This window comes from Ovis aries, chromosome 1 (genome assembly GCF_016772045.2).
Source record: "Ovis aries strain OAR_USU_Benz2616 breed Rambouillet chromosome 1, ARS-UI_Ramb_v3.0, whole genome shotgun sequence".
Lineage (NCBI taxonomy): Eukaryota > Metazoa > Chordata > Mammalia > Artiodactyla > Bovidae > Ovis > Ovis aries.
In genome coordinates, this window is record NC_056054.1 from 192,188,431 (window position 1) to 192,209,043 (window position 20,613).

General features: G+C 37.0%; 1 protein-coding gene across 3 annotated transcripts in view; it reads left to right on the forward strand.

Annotated features, from left to right (window-relative positions):
• Positions 1-20,613, forward strand: part of SENP5 (SUMO specific peptidase 5) — a 47,636-nt gene that overhangs the window by 22,180 nt on the left and 4,843 nt on the right. For 2 of the 3 annotated variants that reach the window (XM_027956979.2, XM_027956984.3), the window contains exons 3-8: positions 3,647-3,752; positions 3,906-4,044; positions 4,299-4,346; positions 10,399-10,476; positions 16,734-16,871; positions 19,706-19,789. In XM_027956979.2, coding sequence (XP_027812780.1) covers positions 3,647-3,752; positions 3,906-4,044; positions 4,299-4,346; positions 10,399-10,476; positions 16,734-16,871; positions 19,706-19,789 — 593 coding nt within the window. The remainder of the gene's footprint in view (positions 1-3,646; positions 3,753-3,905; positions 4,045-4,298; positions 4,347-10,398; positions 10,477-16,733; positions 16,872-19,705; positions 19,790-20,613) is intronic. The other variant, XM_027956980.3, reaches the window with a different exon arrangement.

The following is a 20,613-nucleotide window of genomic DNA, read 5'->3' on the forward strand; positions in this document are numbered from 1 at the left end:
AATATAGATGGAGCACTTTCAAAAAAAAGTTGATAAACTGAATGTATCCTAGACTTAAACTGTAGCATAACGTGAGGATATAGGAGTTTTTACAGTTTTAGAGTTTTTACACATTTAGTGACCTATACTTATTTTAACAGGCTAAAAGAGGAAAATCATGGCATCTCAGCAAGTACTGAAAGCCTGTTGTTTAGTCGTTGTGTCCAGCTCTTTGCAACCCCATAGACTGTAGCCCATTAGGCTCTTCTGTCCATGGGATTGCCTAGGCAAGGCATTTCCTTCTTCAGAGGATCTTCACAACCAGATCAAATCTGCATCTCCTGCATTGGTAGGCAGATTCTTTACCACTGAGACACCAAGGAAGCCCAATCTAACAATAATAAGACATTTTAAAGCATGATAGAAAACTCAGAAGCAATAAAAATATATATATACTGGTTTGATTCCATAAACATTAAAATCTCATAAGTACAGATAAGAAAATTTGTAAGTGAAAATTTGAAAAGTTTAGGTACACGTGTCCTTTGACCCAGAAATTTTAATTTTAGCAACTGTGTTCTAAGAAAACACTAGAATGAGGATATATTGAGGGCTTTAATTGTAACATTATTTAGACAGCTAAGAAGTAAGAACTTAAATGGTTGTCAGTAGAGAATTGGTTAAAATACGACAAATCAATTTAATGGACTACTGATAGTTTTGAGAAGGCGATGGCACCCCACTCCAGTACTCTTGCCTGGAAAATCCCATGGATGGAGGAGCCTGGTAGGCTGCAGTCCATGAGGTCGCGAAGAGTCGGACACGACTAAGCGACTTCACTTTCACTTTCCACTTTCATGCATTGGAGAAGGAAATGGCAACCCACTCCAGTGTTCTTGCCTGGAGAATCCCAGGGACAGGGGAGCCTGTTGGGCTGCCGTCTATGGGGTCGCACAGAGTCGGACACGACTGAAGTGACTTAGCAGCAGCAGATTGTTCTGAATTAACTTAGGAAAAAAATTAGTGTGTTGAATGTAAAAAAGCAGCTTCAAGAAGAATGAATATAGTTTGCTACCTACATTTTTAAGATATACATCTTCAGAAGGGCATAAAAATTCTAAAGGAATTATGAGGTGGCTGCCACATTATTTTAAAATGTTTACAGTCATATACTAGAAAAAGTACTCAGAGCTTTTTCCCATTTCAAGTTTATGAAAATATTCAATCCTGTTTTCTAGACTGTTGTGTTATTTCTACGTGTAGCTGTTTAGAAAAAAGTGGATTCCTACTGCATTCTTTAGCTCAAAATGAATTTCAGCTGTGAATAAGAGATTTAGTTTGTATTTCTAATGCTGTTAATTAATCTTTTCTGCATGATTATGGAATGCAGTTCAATAGGCAAACTTACCAGGCTTCTCTGGTAGCTCAGTTGGTAAAGAATCCACCTGTAAAGCGGGAGACCTGGGTTTGATCCCATTTAATCCCTGGTTTGGGAAGATCCCCTGGAGGAGGGGATGGCAACCCATTCCAGTATTTTTGCCTAGAGAATTCCCATGGACAGAGAAGCTGGGCAGGCTGCAGTCCATAGGGTTGCAGACAGTCGGATACGACTGAGCACAGCACACAGCTTATGTGAATGGTGCCTACTAGATCTTATTGGCAAACTTAAGGCTGAATGAATTCCTAGTTTAGAAGCTCCAAATTTTCATTTCCTCCTCTGACTAAACTGGAACACGGAACTCCCTTTCTCTTCTGTGTGGCTGAATCCTAGACCAGAACCAGACATAGGCAAGCAACTTTGCTTACTATACTCTTGTCTTAAGCCTTTCAAATTGGGAGCCTCTGGTGGGAGAGTAAAAGGAGGAAAGTAAGTTTTCCACACCTTTGTCTGTTCCTGCCGCGTACAAAACAGTCCCTGCCTGGAACAGACTTTGTTGTGATCATTCCTGTCTATTTTATATTGATGCTTAACAGAGGCCCTTCTTGAAGTCAGAAAGAGGAAAATAAGAGACTTACAGTCCTCATTTTTTCTATCTACACACAGTGGACTTAACTGTCAGACTGATGGTTAGCAGACTGTTGCTCTTCCCCACTCAGCATCAATGAATAGCCTAAGTCATATCTCTCTTCTGTGAGCCTCTAAGCCTTCTCTCAGCTTCTTTGAAGTTACTTAATATCCTGGTTTTAATTCCTAGGATATCTTTAGGTATATTTCTTCAGTGGATCCTCTTGGAAGCCATTAAAATGCATATACATGTTACTTAAATTGATGTAAAGACTAGCCTGTATTCTGGCTAAGAAGTCATCCTTTAATTGTTTCCGCTTTTAAAACGTGCCTCACCAGCTATTATCCAGTTAAGCTCACCTCATAGGGTTATGCAGTATCGTAAGTATTCAGTTCAGTCGCTCAGTCGTGTCCAACTCTTTGCGACCTCACCATGTCAGGCCTCTCTGTCCATCACCAACTCCCGGAGTTTACTCAAACTCATATCTGTCGAGTCGGTGATGCTATCCAGCCATCTCATCCTCTGTCGTCCCCTTCTCCTCCTGCCCTCATCCCTCACAGCATCAGGGTCTTTTCCAATGAGTCAACTCTTTGCATGAGGTGGCCAAAGTATTGGAGTTTCAGCTTTAGCATCAGTCCTTCCAATGAACACCCAGGACTGATCTCCTTTAGAATGGACTTGTTGGATCTCCTTGCAGTCCAAGGGACTCTCAAGAGTCTTCTCCAACACCACAGTTCAAAAGCATCGATTCTTTGGGCTCATCTTTCTTCACAGTCCAACTCTCACATCCATACATGACCACTGGAAAAACCATAGCCTTGACTAGACAGTCCTTTGTTGGCAAAGTAATGTCTCTGCTTTTGAATATGCTTTCTAGGTTGGTCATAACTTTGCTTCCAAGGAGTAAGCGTCTTTTAATTTCATGGCTGCAGTCACCATCTGCAGTGATTTTGGAGCCCCCAAAAATAAAGTCTGACACCGTTTCCACTATTTCCCTATCTATTTCCCATGAAGTGATGGGACCAGATGCCATGATATTCGTTTTCTGAATGTTGAGCTTTAAGCCAACTTTTTCACTCTCCTCTTTCACTTTCATCAAGAGGCTTTTAGTTTCTCTTCACTTTCTGCCATAAGGGTGGTGTCATCTGCATATCTGAGGTTATTGATATTTCTCCTGGAAATCTTGATTCCAGCTTGTATAATAGCTATCAAATTGTATGATATTAAAAATGTCTTAGAATTTGTCCTCTGTTGAGATGTGAAATTTCATACCTTTATCAATAGTAAATACAACTGACAGTGATCTCAACAATTCCCTCTAATTGTGAATTTTAAAAAGATAATTTCTTCAGTTACCAAATGTGATAGACACATTTAACCAGGTGATTAAACCGTTTAGATTTTACCTTTAGGAGATAGACTTCTTCCCCAAGGCTAAGCCACTGAAAAATGTCAATCTTTAATTTCAGCTAGCTATTCTCTTTTTAGCAATCCAAAGTGAAATGATACCTTATCTTTTAAAAGATTTCTTTTTAGTATAATACATTTAGTAATGTAATTTAAACATATGTTATATTTTGGGTATAGGTTAAGTATCAGGACAGTGACTTTGCTGAAAACGGCTGTTTCCATCTTAACTTTTCTTTCTTCCTTTATTTAAGGATTCCTAGATGAGGTTATGAAGAAGTATGGCAGTTTGGTCCCACTCAGTGAAAAAGATGTCCTTGGAAGATTAAAAGATGTCTTTAATGAAGACTTTTCTAATAGGTTTGTCAATAATGCTTAAGTTAAGCCCTTGAAAAGAAAATTATTGGCTTATAGGACTTTTCTCTTGATTAAAAAAAAAAAAAACCTGATACTTAACAATAAACTGAGTTAAACTTTTGTTGTTGTTTTACTTTCAAAATATTTCTGTTTCAGAAAACCATTTATCAATAGGGAAATAACAAACTATCGGGCCAGACATCAAAAATGCAACTTCCGCATCTTCTACAATAAGCACATGCTGGATATGGATGATCTAGCAACCCTGGATGGTCAGAATTGGCTGAATGACCAGGTGAGTGTACTGTATATTCTCACCATAGAAAAGCTGCAGAGGATGTTGGACAATGAAGTGTAAAATGCAACCTCTGGGCTGGCCTCACAATTATCTTTTGGAATCAAGTATTCTTCATTCCTTACTATAGTGACTGTTCACTCACCCGGTATTAGAAAGGTTTGATTACTATTAGCAGTAGCTATGTTATTCCTTCTGAGTGGATGTTCTGAATTGTATGTGGGGTTAATGGGTTTTATATTGACTTTTTATAGGTCATAAATATGTATGGTGAGCTGATAATGGATGCAGTCCCAGACAAAGTAAGTGAAAACTTTTTCTACAGGAGAGAGGGTCCTATGTATTAAAGAAAGAAAGCCAATACAATATTGTAAAGTAATTAACCTCTAATTAAAATAAATAAATTTATATTAAAAAAAGCTTTTTCTTTTTAAAAAAATTGTATGTAATTATTTGATATTTCTTAGATTTTTAAAAAGATGTTTGTCTTGATCATGTGCTAGAATTGGGCATAAGTTCTATAAAATCATGTGAGCATAAAGTCATGCCAGTGTTTTCCTGCTTATTTATTTCAGAGTGGGTGTATTTTTGATAACTTAGGGAGGCTTTTTTTTTTTTTACATGCACAAAAAGGACTGTTCGTTTTAAGCATTTAAATTTAACTTAAAGAATTTTTTTAACTTAATGTCTTATTCTCTTTAAAAATGTAGTAAAGTGTGTTCATCTTCACTTTTTCTTGGATTAATCTTTGATACTCAGTTTAAATACAAACTAACCCCCATTAAACTCTAAAATTCCCTTAAGAGCTTAGTTCCATATCAAAAAGCTATTTTTTTAATTTTATATATTTTGTTTCTGAATACTGATTGCCTGATTGTTAGCCATTAATTTCAATAAGCAAAACCTTTCCAATAAAGCAAAACCTTTTTAAGTACTTTATAAACTTTCATAAGTCTAATCATTTAAACAGGTAAATATAAGGAATCTCAGATTCCAACACTTTATTGATAGAGACAAAATGTCATAACTTTCCACTTAAAAAGTTGATTAAACATTTTAAATTGGAATCATGAAGCTAATCTGTCAGATTCTCTATTTTGTCTAATTCTCTTAAGCAAAGTGTAAATCTAAACATTCAGATGATTTTTAACATAAAAGTATTCATTGCAAAACTATAGTTTCCCTTTATTACCACTACATTTAATTCTAAACCTTCATGGTATAAAAAAGACACAACTGAAAGTGGTTCTGAAAGTATGGTTGCCAAACCAGCAGCATCAGCATCACATGGGAATTTACTAGAAATGCACATTTTTGAGGAAAGTAGGGAAAACCACTAGACCATTCAGGTATGACCTAAATCAAATCCCTTAATGATTATACAGTGGAAGTAACAAATAGATTCAAAGGATTAGATCTGATAGAGTGCCTGAAGAACTATGGACAGAGGTTTATGATACAGGAGGCAGTGATCAAGACCATCCCCAAGAAAAAGAAATGCAAAAATGGCTGTCTGAGGAGGCCTTACAAATAGCTGAAAAAAGAAGAGAAGCTAAAGGCAAAGGAGAAGAAGAAAGACATACCCATTTGAATGCAGAGTTCCAAAGAGTTGAATGCAGAGTTCCAACTCTCTCTCCAAAGAGAGTTATTACCTCTCTTCCAGGGAGAGATAAGAAAGCCTTCCTCAGAAATCAGTGCAAAGAAATAGTGGAAAAAAATAGAATGGAAAAAACTAGAGATCTCTTCAAGAAAATCAGAGATAGCAAGGGAACATTTCAGGCAAAGATGGGCACAATAAAGGACAGAAATGGTATGGACCTGCAGAAGATATTAAGAGGTGGCAAGAATACACAGAAAGACACAAAAAAGATCTTCACGACCCAGATAACCATGATGATGTGATCACTCACCTTGAGCCAGACATCCTGGAATGGGAAATCAAATGGGCCTTAGGAAGCATCTCTACAACTAAGCTAGTGGAGGTGATGGAATTCCAGCTGAACTTCAATTACAAATCCTAAAAGATGATGCTGTGAAAGTGCTGCACTCAATATGCCAGCAAATTTGGAAAACTCAGCAGTGGAAAAGGTCAGTTTTCATTTCAATTTCAAAAAAGGGCAATGCCAAAAAAGGGCAATTGCCAAAAAAGGGCAGTGCAAAAGAATGTTCAATTCTTTGTTGTGCACAATTGCAGTCATCTCACATGCTAGCAAAGTAATACCCAAAATTATCCAAGCCAGGCTTCAACAGTATGTTAACTTCCAGACATTCAAGCTGGATTTGGGAAAGGCAGAAGAACCAGAAATCAAATTGCCAACATCCGCTGGATGATCGAAAAGCAAGACAATTCCAGAAAAACTTCTATTTCTGCTTTATTGACTATGCCAAAGCCTTTGACTGTGTGGATCACAATAAACTATGGAAAATTCTTAAATGGATGGGAATACCAGACCACCTTACTTGCCTCCTAAGAAATGTGTATGCAGGTCAAGAAGCATCAGTTAGAACCGGACATGGAACAACAGACTGGTTCCAAATCAGGAAAGGAGTACATCAAGGCTGTATACTGTCACCCTGCTTATTTACATTAGAGAGCAGAGTACATCATGCAAAATGCCGGGCTGGATGAAGCACAAGCTAGAATCAAGATTGCCTGAAGAATATCAATAACCTCAGATATGCAGATGACACCACCCTTATGGCAGAAAGTGAAGAACTAAAGAGCCACTTGATGAAAGTGAAAGAGGATAGTGAAAAAGTTGACTTAAAACTCAACATTCAAAAAAGGAAGATCATGCCATCCAGACCCATCACTTCATGGCAAATAGATGGGGAAACAATGGAAACAGTGACAGACTTTATTTTGGGGGGCTCTAAAATCACTGCAGATGGTGACTGCAGCCATAAAATTAAAACACACTTGCTCCTTGGAAGAAAAGCTTTGACCAACCTATACAGCATATTAAAAAGCAGAGACACTGCTTTGCCAACAAAAGTCCATCTAGTCAAAGCTATGGTTTTTCCAGTAGTCATATATGGATGTGAGAGTTGGACCATAATGAAAGCTGAGTGCCAAAGAATTGATGCTTTTGAACTGTGGTGTTGGAGAGGATTCTTGAGAGTCCCTTGGATTTCAAGGAGATCTAACCAGTCCATCATAAAGGAAATCAGTGCTGAATATTCATTGGAAGGACTGATGCTGAAGCTAAAACTCCAATACTTTGGCCATCTGATGTGAAGAACTGACTTATTTGAAAAGAGCCTGATGCTAGGAAAGATCGAAGGCAGGAAGAGAAAGGGACGACAGAGGATGAGATGTTGGATGGCATCACTGCCTTGATGGACATGAGTTTGAGCAAGCTCCAGGAGCTGGTGATGGACAGGGAAGCCTGGCGTGCTGCAGTCCCTGGGGTTGCAAAGAGTCGGACACGACAGAGTGACTGAACTAACTGAAAGTAGTTCTCAAAGTACGGTCCCCAAACCAGCAGCATCAGCATCATGTGAGAATTTACTAGACACGCAAATTTTTGGATCCATCCAAAATTTCTGGTAAGTCAGAAACTGGAGAGTGGGTCCTAGCAATCTGTTTTAATCAGCCCTTCAGTTTCTGATGCACTCAGAAGTTTGAGAATCACTGCCTAGAGATGGCTACTATAAGCATTTTTGTGGATACCTAAAGCTCCCTGGTTCTCAAAACAAATGTGCATTAGAATCCTCAGATACCAGATTGCTGAGCCTACTCTCATAGTTTCTGCCTTATTAAGTCTTTAGTGGGGCCTGAGAATTTGTATTTTAACAAGTTTCCAGATGATACTTACACTGCTGGTTTGATGGACACATCCTGAGAGCCTCAGCTTTTCATCTCCAGTGAGTCAGTTACTGAGTAAACACTTGAAGACCATAGTATGTTTACTCTCTGGTGAGCTGATACTCATTTATAAGCCAGAATTTTAAAAAGGCCAAGGATGCAGAACATGATGTGCCATATGACTAGAGTAATTTTTTCAGTGTTAGCAGTGACCTTTTTATAGTTACTATTGGGCTTCCCTGATAGCTCAGTGGGTAAAGAATCCGCCTGCAATGCAGGAGACCCCGGTTCAGTTCCTGGGTCGGGAAGATCCCCTAGAGAAGGGCAGGCTACCCACTCCAGTATTCTGGCCTAGAGAATTCCATGGACAGTCCATGGGGTCGCAAAGACACGGACAGGACTAAGCCACTTTCACTTGCATGACTTACCAGTCCAGTTCAGTCGCTCAGTCGTGTCCAACTCTTTGCGACCCCATGAACTGCATTACGCCAGGCCTCCCTGTCCATCACCAACTCCTGGAGTTCACCCAAACTTATGTCTATCAAGTCAGTGATGCTACCCAGCCATCTCATTCTCTGTCGTCCCCTTCTCCTCCTGCCCACAATCCCTCCCAGCATCAGAGTCTTTTCCAGTGAGTGAACTCTTCGCATGAGGTAGCCAAAGTACTGGAGTTTTAGCTTCAGCATCAGTGCTGCCAGTGAACACCCAGGACAGATCTCCTTTAGAATGGACTGGGTAGATCTCCTTGCAGTAAAAGGGACTCTCAAGAGTCTTCTCCAACACCACAGTTCAAAAGCATCAATTCTTCGGCGCTCAGCTTTCTTCACGGTCCAACTGTCACATCCATACATGACCACTGGAAAAACCATAGCCTTGACTAGACGGCCCTTTGTTGGCAAAGTAATGTCTCTACTTTTGAATATGCTGTCTAGGTTGGTCATAACTTTCCTTCCAAGGAGTAAGCATCTTTTAATTTCATGGCTGCAGCCACCATCTGCAGTGATTTTGGAGTCCCCAAAAATAAAGTCTGACACTGTTTCCACTGTTTCCCCATCTATTTCCCATGAAGTGATGGGATCAGATGCCATGATCTTCATTTTCTGAATGTTGAGCTTTAAGCCAACTTTTTCACTCTCCTCTTTCACTTTCATCAAGAGGCTTTTCAGTTCCTCTTCACTTTCTGCCATAAGGGTGGTGTCATCTGCATATCTGAGGTTACTGATATTTCTCCCAGCAGTCTTGATGCCAGCTTGTGCTTCTTCCAGCCCAGCATTTCTCATGATGTACTCCGCATATAAGTTAAATAAGCAGAGTGACAATATACAGCCTTGACGTACTCCTTTTCCTATTTGGAACCAGTCTTTTGTTCCATGTCCAGTTCTAACTGTTGCTTCCTGACCTTCTCAAGAGGCAGGTTAGGTGGTCTGGTATTCCCATCTCTTTCAGAATTTTCCACAGTTGATTGTGATCCACACAGTCAAAGGCTTTGGCATAGTCAATAAAGCAGAAATAGATGTTTTTCTGGAACTCTCTTGCTTTTTCCATGATCCAGTGGATGTTGGCAATTTGATCTCTGGTTCCTTTGCCTTTTCTAAAACCAGCTTGAACATCTGGAAGTCCATGGTTCACATGTTGCTGAAGCCTGGCTTGGAGAATTTTGGGCATTACTTTACTAGCGTGTGAGATGAGTGCAATTGTGCGGTAGTTTGAACATTCTTTGGCATTGCCTTTTTTTGGGATTGGAATGAAAACTGACCTTTTCCAGTCCTATGGCCACTGCTGAGTTTTCCAAATTTGCTGGCATATTGAGTGCAGCACTTTCACAGCATCATCTTTCAGGATTTGAAATAGCTCTACTGGAATTCCATCACCTCCACTAGCTTTGTTCGTAGTGATGCTTTCTAAGGCTCACTTGACTTCACATTCCAGGATGTCTGGCTCTAGGTGAGTGATCACACCATCGTGATTATCTGGGTCGTGAAGATCTTTTTTGTACAGTTTTTCTGTGTATTCGTGCCACCTCTTCTTAATATCTTCTGCTTCTGTTATGTCCATACCATTTCTGTCCTTTATCGAGCCCATCTTTGCCTGAAATGTTCCCTTGGTATCTCTAATTTTCTTGAAGAGATGACTATAGGAGTCTACAAATCCACATTCCTCAAGTGGAATTAGTTTTGTACTTCCCATCCCTTGATTTCAAGGTAACTGTTACCTTTTTCTTTCATAGCCTTTTTCAACTTTATCACCTGATTTGACAAGATTTATCAGATTGTTTCTTTACTTGATTGGATTCAGGTCATCTGTTTACTGCCCCAGTCCAGTTCTGATAAGATACCACATCTGTAAGGTCATTCTAATGAAAATTTGAAATAGTCTTTTGTGAACTGCTGTAATGTATGTTTTTGTCATTATTTTTAACAAAAAACTTCTCCTCATTTTTTTGTCTGTCTTACATTCAGGGATTTTTAAATTTCCCTTTTGTTGTGAATTTAAGTCCTGACACAGCCTAATATAATCTTGAGTGCTTGTATTTGATGTCTTTCTAGGTTCATTTCTTCAACAGCTTTTTTCATAGACAGCTGGTTACCAAAGGATATAATGGAGTAAAAAGATGGACTAAAAAGGTATTTGCTTTATTTCTTTTTTATTCTAAATTTGAAATGCAGATGAAGCTATCTTTACTGCCAATATGATACATAGTAGAAACAGGCCCATTGACTTAAAGTTGCTTTTTATTATTTCTTTTAAATCTTTTTGTTTGAAAGACAAGACACTAGTAAAATTTCTCAGTCTATCCAGTTGACTGGAATCTGCTATAACAGAAAGCACTGGATTGGAAGTTAAAGGTTCTGACACTATTATTAGCTGGCTGTGCAACTTAGATAAGATTAATTTGGGCTTTAGATTGCTTATTTATAAAAACAAAATGATAAAGCAATCCCTAAGGTTCTTTCCAACCTTAATTTCTCTCTTTATTCATTGACTATGTCAGAAACATTATTTTAAAAGCCTATTTATGTTCTATTTTTGATATTAAGGCTTATGTAATTGTGGGTGTAAATTATTTTTGCAAAGTACAAACAGCTGATTGAACATTGCTAGGTAGGTTTTTTGTGCAAGGCATCATCAGTAGTGCCAAGATAAACTAAATTGAAGAGTGCACATCTGGGGAAATAATGAACTCAGGATTCAGACCTGGGTTCACATCCTGGTTCAGCCACTTAAATAGTTGTAAGACCTTAGGCAAATTACTTAATTCCCTTAAGCTTTAGTTTTATCATTTAAAAAATGGGAATGTCAGTTTTATTTATCTTGTGAGAATTAAATGAGAATGCATGTAAATCAGTAAGCATATGATAAACACACATTAAGTGGTCATCATTTTTATCTTATGCTGGTAGAAGCATGGGAGAAGAAAGAATAGCCGGATTGCAAAGACCAAAGATGAGAGTGGCATGAAGTGAATCTGATTCAGAGATGCAGGGCCTTGTGGTCTACATTTTAAGTTTTATCCTAAATGTGTAAGAATCTATTGAAGGGTTTTAGGTGACAACATCCAATTTGTATTTTGCTCTAGTGGCACTGAAGATGGGTGAATGTGGGAGCAAAGTTGATGTGAGTAGGAGGCTACTGCAAATTAACTGTACTTTAAATTACAATAGTAGAAGAGATGGGAGTTGTTCACAAATACGAATGTGACCTAGGAAGTAAATTAACAGGACTTGGTGATGAGTAGGTTATGAGGGATGAAGAAGAGGAATTGCGAAAGATGACTTCTGAGCATGTAACTTGTGCCACTAGATGGGCTGTGTTGATGTTTATATTAGAAAAATTGAGGACAGCTAATTAGTAGGGGATTGGTCAAGTGAAAAATATATGTCCGAGACTTCCTTGGTGGTCCAGTGGCTAAGACTCTGGGCTCCCAATGCAGGGTCCTGGGTTTGATCCCTGTCAGGGAGCTAGATCCATCCCACATGCTGCAACAGAGATTGCGAGTGCCACAATTAAGACCTGGTGCAGCCAAATAAATAAATAAAAGTAAATATAAAATACATATAAATGAAGATATGTATATGCATCCATATAATAGGATACTACTTAACCAGGAGAAGTTACATAGCTGAGGAAAGATGATCATGTGTAGTATGGAGTAGAGAAAGGTTAGACAGGTATATCTTGAAGGTATTGTTGGTCTGGTTCCAGACCACGGCAATAAAGTGAATACTGCAAAAAAGTGAGTCACCAGATTTTTTGTTTTCCCAGTGCATATAAAAGTTATGTTTACACAATAGTCCCTTATGTTTGCAATAGTATTATGGATAAAAAAAATAATGTGCATACCTTAATTAAAAGTACCTTTTTGCTTAAAAAAAAAAAAATGCTAACCATCCTCTGAGCCTGAGTGAGTTAGAGCAATGATATCAAAGATCACTGATCATGAATAACTATAATGAATATAATAATAATGAAAAAATTTGAAATATTGCAAGAATTACCAGAATGTGGCAAAGAGACATGAAGTAAACAAATGTTGGAAAAATGGTGCCAATAGGCTTTATCTATGCAGGGTTGCCATAAATCTTTAATTCATAAAATAAGCAGTATCTGTACAGTACAGTAAAACAAGGTATGTCTTGTAAATAGCATGGAAATTTTTCTGAATAATAAATGACATGAAATTGAAGGAATAAAGCCAAGTATAATTCAGTGTCATTTCATTAAATATAATAAATTGTTCCATCCCGTGGACCCTCTCAGATTGGATTAAATCAGGAAATCCAACTATATGTGTGTATAAGAAACAAACATAAAATAATATGAAAAAGCTTGAAAGTCAAATGACAGGTACTAGGCAAATGCAAACCAAAAGAAAGGAGTGGCGGTGGCAAGCAACAGGAGGAACAGTAGTATTAACAGCAGATGAGGTAGAACTTAGGGTGAAAAGCACACTGTGATGGAATTCTAGTATATAGGAGATAACCGTGATTACAAAGGCAAGGAGACTTTGGCAAATAGTGATATTGAGAGACCTCTTTCATAGTTGGACAAATCTAGCAGATAAAAAATACGATCATATATAAAAAATACAACCAGTGTTTTTGGTTTAACAGATCTTTATACCCCTCAAAAAAGAGAATATACACTTATTCTTATATCCAAGAAACATTTGTAAAAATTGGTCATGTACTTGGCCAAAATTGTTACATATACTATTCCTTAACCAGAGTTCAATCAAATAAATAAATAATAAAAGGTATCTAAAAAAATCTTTAAAATGTTCACAAATATACATATTACTTGATATAACCCTTGGGTCTAAAAGAAAATAGATTATATAGTAAAGGACAGAAAAGGGAACACAATCTTAGCAGCCGCTATGGAATAAAATGAAATCTCTTTTGAGAAAAAAAAATAGTCATAAATGCTATTATTATTAAAGAAAAAAGGAAAAATAGAAGAATTAAGTACTGAGTTTGATTACATTAAGAAAAATTATGGAGCAACCAAGAATTTGGAATGCAACAAATAGTGAAACAATGAAAGTACAAAGAACATCCACAGCAGAATTTTAAAAAATTTATCTCAAAGCAGCAGAGTCCATTCTGTGTACAACTTAAAACTCTGATGATATAAAAGAAAAATGAATTAATTCAACTATATAAAAAGATAAATAGTAAACTGGGAAAAATATTTGATATTTATGTCAAATATTTGATATCAAATGTATATTTATATCAAATATCAAAGAACTATTTTTTAAATATATAAGCACTTCTACACATCAGTAAGAAACAACCTCACCAACTCAATAAAAAAAATGAGTGAATGATAAGAATGAAAAGTATTATAAAGAAGTCCTTGAGTTCTGGATATAAGTCTTCTATCAAATCTATATTTTTTATTGTTTTGTCTCAGTCAGTCTCTAACTTTTCTCCCTTATTTCTTTAACATGCATTTTGATGAATGGAGACTTTTATTTTTATGAAATCTAATTTACCATACTCTTTTCTTTTATAGTCTTGCTTTCTATATCCAGTCTAAGAAATATTTGCCTCATATATTTTCTTCTAACAGCTTTATAGTTTTAGGTTTTATATTTACATCTCTGGTGCATCTCAGTTTTTGTGTAATCATAAGGTAGGGATCAAGGTTTTTTTTCCCCCTCCATATGGTTGGATGGCATCACCGACTCAATGGACATGGGTTTGGGTGGACTCCAGGAGTTGGTGATAGACAGGGAGGCCCGGCGTGCTGCAGTTTGGGGTCGCAAAGAGTCGGACACAACTAAGCGACTGAACTGATATATATCCAGTTGTTTCAGTGGCATTTCCTGAAACGACTTCTCTTTCCCATTTTAATTGCTTTGGCATCTTTGGAGAAAGTTAATTGACCATATACGTGTGGGTCTCTTTCTGGACTTTGTTCTTTTGCACTTTGTTCTTATGCTAATACCACACTGTCTTGATCACTGTCTTTACAGTTTGTCTTAAAATCAGTGTAAATGGCCATGTTTAGCCTTCTTTTTCAGATAGCTTTGGCAATTCTAGGTCCTTTTGCATTCTTGTTGAAATTTCAGAATCAGTTTGTCAATCTCTACTTTTAAAAAACTTGCTGGGTTATATTGGAATTGTGTTTAATCTGTACGTTCATTTGGAGAGAATGGAGGCCTTAACAGTATTGTCTTTCAGTCTGTAAACATGGTATATTTTCCATTGATTTGTATCTTTAATTTTTTTCAGCAATATTTTTTAAATCTTAGTGTACAGATCTTGCACCTAAATGTATCAGGTATTTCTGAAACTGCTATAAACAGAATTTTTAAAATGTTACATTTCAATTATTTGCAGTAGTATAGAGAAATACATTTGATTTCTTTATATTGACCTTGTATCCTGTGACTTGTCAAACTCACTCACTGATTCTAGGAGATTTTTGTAGATTCTATGAGATTTTCATAAATGATCTATAGATACTCTTTATCAAGTTAAGGAAGATACCTCCTATTTGTGGTTTGCTGACAGCTTTTAATCATAGATAGATGTTAAGTTTTATCAAATGCTTTCTCTGTATCTAAGAGATGGTGCTATGTTTTTTCATCTTTATCCCATTAATGAGATTCAGACTGAAGGAGCAGCACCTAATCTTGAGACATGTCAGTCTTAGAGCTACATGATGGTTCTTGAAGCTTCAGCTTGGTCATGACATAAATTCACTTCTCTTTACCATGCATAGGTTAAAGCAAAGCATGTGACTACATTTCTCCCCCTGGGAGGGGCAGTGAAGCCACATGGCAATAGGTAGTTCTGTATAATCCTCTTGCAGGGAACTGAAAGTGTTAGTTGCTCAGTCATGTCTGTGTCTGACTCTTTGCAACCCCATGGACTGTAGCCTTCCAGGCTCCTCTGTCCACGGGATTCTCTGGCAAGAATACTGGAGTGGGTTGCCATTCCCTTCTCTAGGGTATCTTCCTGACCCAGGGATTGAATCTGGGCCTCCTGCACGGTAGGCAGATTATTTACCATTTGAGCCTCCCTCTTATAGCGAGGACAACAAATAATTGATATCAATAATATAATTGACCACACATATCATTCTTAATTGTATGTAATAAAGTTGTATGTGTGTGAAAATTATTAAAGAAGAAAAAGATCTGGAAAGATATAAACCAAAGTGTATCTTTTTATCTGTACTTTGTAACTTTTATTTTAAAATTGCCTTATAATTAAAAAGCTTCTTTTTAAGAAAAATGTAAATTTGGTCTCATTTAATACTGTATTTTAAATATGATTCCTTGTTTTAGATACTCAGAATTTTTGAGCCGGAAAGGACCAGTTGTCTGTCCTGTTTAATATTTCCTGTCCACTTTACCTCCCAGGTTTGCAGAAGTGCTTTGTTCCAAGGTCATGTAAACTAGTGGAAGAGTCTTCTAGAGCAGGACATTATCTGAATATCAGAAAGCAAAGAAGCCTTGAGAAATAGTTGCTAAGAATCTAGTTTAAAATAGTCTTGTAATTGTTTTAACTCAAGGAATCACTAAAATACTCATAAAAACACCTGAAAGGAGTCCATTCATCCTTCTGTTGACTACCTGCTTCTTTATCATCCAGTCCACAACTGGGATTTTAAGTGGTATAGTGAGTGCTTCTAGATTTTAAAGGACATGTATTAGGATATGAAGCGTGAATTGGGATATAAAGGACATATAAATAATTATCAAGGATATTTTTCTCAATTTTGACAACTGAGAGATCCAAGGTAGTGATAATGATAACAGCTAAGATTTATTGGCCACATATAATGGTTAAGCATACTTTATGCATTTTACATGTATTGTCACTCTCAACAACTTCATAAAGTGGATACTATTGTTATCTGTAGTTTGTAGTTGAGGAAATCAAGGCACAAAGAAGCTATGCAAATTACCAAAGTCCTCTGACCACAGAGCTACAATTTGAACTTGACCAGACTTATTATACTGAGTCTCTAGAAGAATGCTAAAAGAAGGTTATGTTGTTTTCTAATACCACAGTTCCTTCCTAGATAGGAATTGATTCTAGGTCAAATATATATATAAGAAAATTATTTACGCTTAAAAAATAAGTTAAATCATGTTAGGTAGTTAATAAGCACAGGTTAGCAGGTTAAGTGGAAAACAGTGCTTTCTGTACCTTCAGTTTCCTTATTGTTGTATATTTTAGCTTACTAGATATAAACTAGTAAAGATCTGGTTTTAGATTAAGATCTGGCTTCAAATTCTGTCTTCAATTCCTAGATTTATGACCTTGGGCAGGTGAAAGGTTAGTAAATGGAAACTGCTGTTTCTTGTTGGTTTGGAAAGCCCATGGTGATGGCTGCATTTCTTTTATTTTTTCTTGATCAGGTGGATTTATTTAAAAAGAGTCTTCTGTTGATCCCTATTCACCTGGAAGTCCACTGGTCTCTCATTACTGTGACACTCTCTAATCGAATTATTTCATTTTATGATTCCCAAGGCATTCATTTTAAGTTTTGTGTAGAGGTAAGTTAATATACTCCCCCACTCCTTTTTTCCTATTCATTTTGTCATTGACCAAATGGTATCTCAGCTCTAGGATAGAGCAGCAGAAGTCAGTACCACAGGTGATCAGGTTCTGTCATGTCATGTCAAAATGTTGGCAGAGAAATGGACTATAAGAGGAACCTCCAGATGGGAAGAGGTAGCAGTCCAGGATCTGGATCCCTCTCTGAGATACCTGTCCTATTTGGATTTCATCAGATTTTTTTTTCAGTCATTCCCTTTAAACTACATTTCGAATATGGATAGAAATCATTTTCTGGGACTTCCCTGGTGGTCCAGCAGTTAAGGCTCCATGCTTCCACTGCAAGGGGCACAGGTTTGATCCCTTAGGGAACTAAGATCCTGCATGCTGTGAGGTGCAGCCAAAAAAACAAACAGAAATAATTTTTCTTGGTTTCTCCTAGAGCTAAAATTAGTTTGTACCTTCAAAATAACTTTTGTAGAATGAATCATAGCCAAGAGAAATCAGCTGGCAAAATATTAGAGTTCAACAAGATGGCAGGATACAAAGCAAGAAAAATCAGTATGTTTCCTGATTTTCCTGCACTAGCAAGAGCTAGTTAGAAAATGTAAACAGATTTCATTTTTAAAAGCAACAAAGAGGTAAATTACCCAGGAATATACCCTAACAGAAAAGGGGACATTCTTTGAGATGAAAACTCTAACGTACATAAAGGAAATCTGAATAGATGGAAAGATAGGCACACTCAATATTAGGAGATTAATTCTCCCTGAACTAATATAAACCAGTTTTTGTCCTAATCAGTTTCTCAGAAGGATTTTGAATGAAACTTGATAAACTCATCGAGAATTTATATTGCAGAATTCATGTCATGAACAGCTAAAATAGATTTGAAGTAGAAAAAAACTGAAGGTCTACTAGATGTCAAACCATATCACAAAATTTTAATAATTGGTTAGGAGTAGACAAGTAGATTGATGGAACAACATGAAGAATCTAGGAATAACTCATGTATATGTAGGAACTTAGTAAATGATAAAGTTGAAGAAGGACAGGCTATTTGATGTATGCCTTGGGAAAGTTAGCTATTTGGAAAAGTAAAATACAAATTCTGTTTAATACCATTCATATATAAGAAAAATTCCAGATGGAATAATGGTCTAAATATAAAACTATGAAAGTTAAACTAAAATATAGATGTTATGTTCTCAGAATATGAAAAGCCTTCTTATCCAGAACCAAAAAAGCAAGACTATGTCATAATTTTAAACTTACATATGTCATAAAGTTAAAAGGAATTGACTTGGAGACAATGTTACTGACATATATTCACTTTCTAGAATATAAAAAGAACTACAGATGAGTAAAAAAAAGAAATATGTAAGAAATGGACAAAGGATAAAATAAGTAATTTTTAGGAAAAATGCCAATAGCTGTTAAACCCATGGAGAGATGCTCACCAGAAAATAGGAAATGTGTTGCAGTCAGTGGGGTTGCAAAGAGTCGGTCACGACCTAGTGAATGAACAACAACAAATTAAAATTACCTCAGGGTTCCATTTTTTGCCTATTATGTTAGGAAAAGTTTGATGGTACTAAAGTGGGTGTAAGGAAATAGGCATTCTCATATTTTCTGGTGGAATGTATAAATTAATACAGCCATTTGGGGAATAACTGCAGTTCTAGTTGCTTCTAAGTGCCTTTTAAGTCAAAAAGATGCATATCCTATTACAAACTAGTTCTGTTTCTTGGTCTATATTCCATAAAAGTACTTGTGTATGCACACAAGAATGGGGCACACACCAGGGTGTTCATTGCAGCATTATTGACAATAGTGAAAAATCAAAATGCACTAAACTTTGCTCTACCAACAGAATAGCTAAGTAGACACACTGTAATATATTCACATTATTACACAGACCACAGCAGTTACAGAATATAGTATTGGTTGGCCAAAAAGTTCGCTTGGATTTTTCCATACCATCTGACAGAAATACCTGACTAACTTTTTGGCCAACCCAACAGATCTTTGTGTCTTAACATGGAAAGATTTATAAGACCTACCAAGTTTGAAAAGGCAAGTTGCAGAATGATACAATATATGAGGAAAAAAAAAATACAAATATACAGACATACACTTGTGTATATATACATGTACATACACATTTCTCCTCCACCTTCAGAGGGTTAATTTAATTCATGCAACCTCTGACTTCACCCTTACAAAAAGATAGGCAGAGAAAGATATGCACAGAGAGGTGGAGGGCGTAGGGGAAAAGTAGAAACTCCAATAGGCTTTGTCTTGGGAGAGATTTCAGCATTGGACTTGACTGTATTTAGTATCCAGGATGAGTTTAAGTAATATAACTTTCTAGAAACTGAGTGATACTTTTACCTGCAGCCCTCGTAAATCTAAGGCTAGAATGTTTAAATTTAGTTTCAGTTATTAATGATTTCTGCCGTGGATTCCTTCTCTCTGTTAAGCATTGGCAGTAATTAAGACATTCTTCTTGTTTTGCCAGTATTTCATTTTAAGTTTCAAATTCACCAAGCTGACTTATTCCTGGAAAAGGCTGACCATCTTATTAAAAAGATCTAATTAAAACATATACCAGTGTCCAGTCTTAAGTGCATACAGTATAGAAGGTCTGAGTCCTTCACTCTATCAAGTGAGAAAGGTCTGAAGTCAAGTTCCAGCTCTAAACTCTTTAATGCATACTCTGCCCAGTGGTGGGGCCACAGCCTCCTCCTTTGCTTCTATCTGCTGTGGGCAGGTTCCATTTTTCACCAACTGATGGAACACAGCATCTGTGTTGTGGTTTCTTTTTAACCAGAATATAAGAAAGTATTTGCTGACTGAAGCCAGAGAAAAAAATAGACCTGAATTTCTTCAGGGTTGGCAGACTGCTGTTACAAAGGTAAGTAAGTGATAAAAAATGAAAACCCAGGCATGTCAAGGGGCTGAAATTATCTAAGGGGTGGGTGTTTTTAAATGCATATGAAGACTGATCATGAAGATAACCAAAGGAGAGTCTGGAGGCTGCAGGGAGGCAGCTCAGAATAAACCTCAGTTCAGCATTCATCATCTGGCTGCCCAGTTTCCCGCTGCTTGCTGGAGCAAGTAAATTCAATCATTTCATCCCTGGGGCAGCTTCTGATGATATGGTTGCTCTATTGAAAAAAAGACATCTGCTTCTTGCCTCATGGCTCTTATTTCCAGATGATTCATATAGACCCAGAGAAATACTGACATGACTATTTTGGATTCACCAAGGGAGCAAGTGCACTGGGCTGCTTTCCAGGCATTTGGGGAAGACAAGTGGCTTGAGAGCTTCAGTTCTGAATATGGTCTAGAAGCAGCACTATGTTTAGCCGTAGACAGTAAAGCTGTATATGGGACAGAGTAAGCAGGCCTACCCTCTTAACTCTGTCACAGATAGCAGGGTCTTGCATTTTAGGGGGTACTGCTTTGTTTTCCAGGTGTTTTTATATGTATGATCTCATTTGATCCTTATAATCAGAGGTAGGCAAGTCATTTAGGAGTAAGAAGCATCTCTGACCTTCCCCAAAGTTCATCAAAACCATTGACCATCAGGTCCTTGAACTCAGGTCTATTTGGATCAATGACACAATGTTAAAGAAGCAGAGTCTTGAAATAAACCTTTAACCCAAACCCAAAGGGACAAGATTCATGCATTTATCCTTGAACTAAATGCTAACTTTTAAACTTAGGTTTCATGTT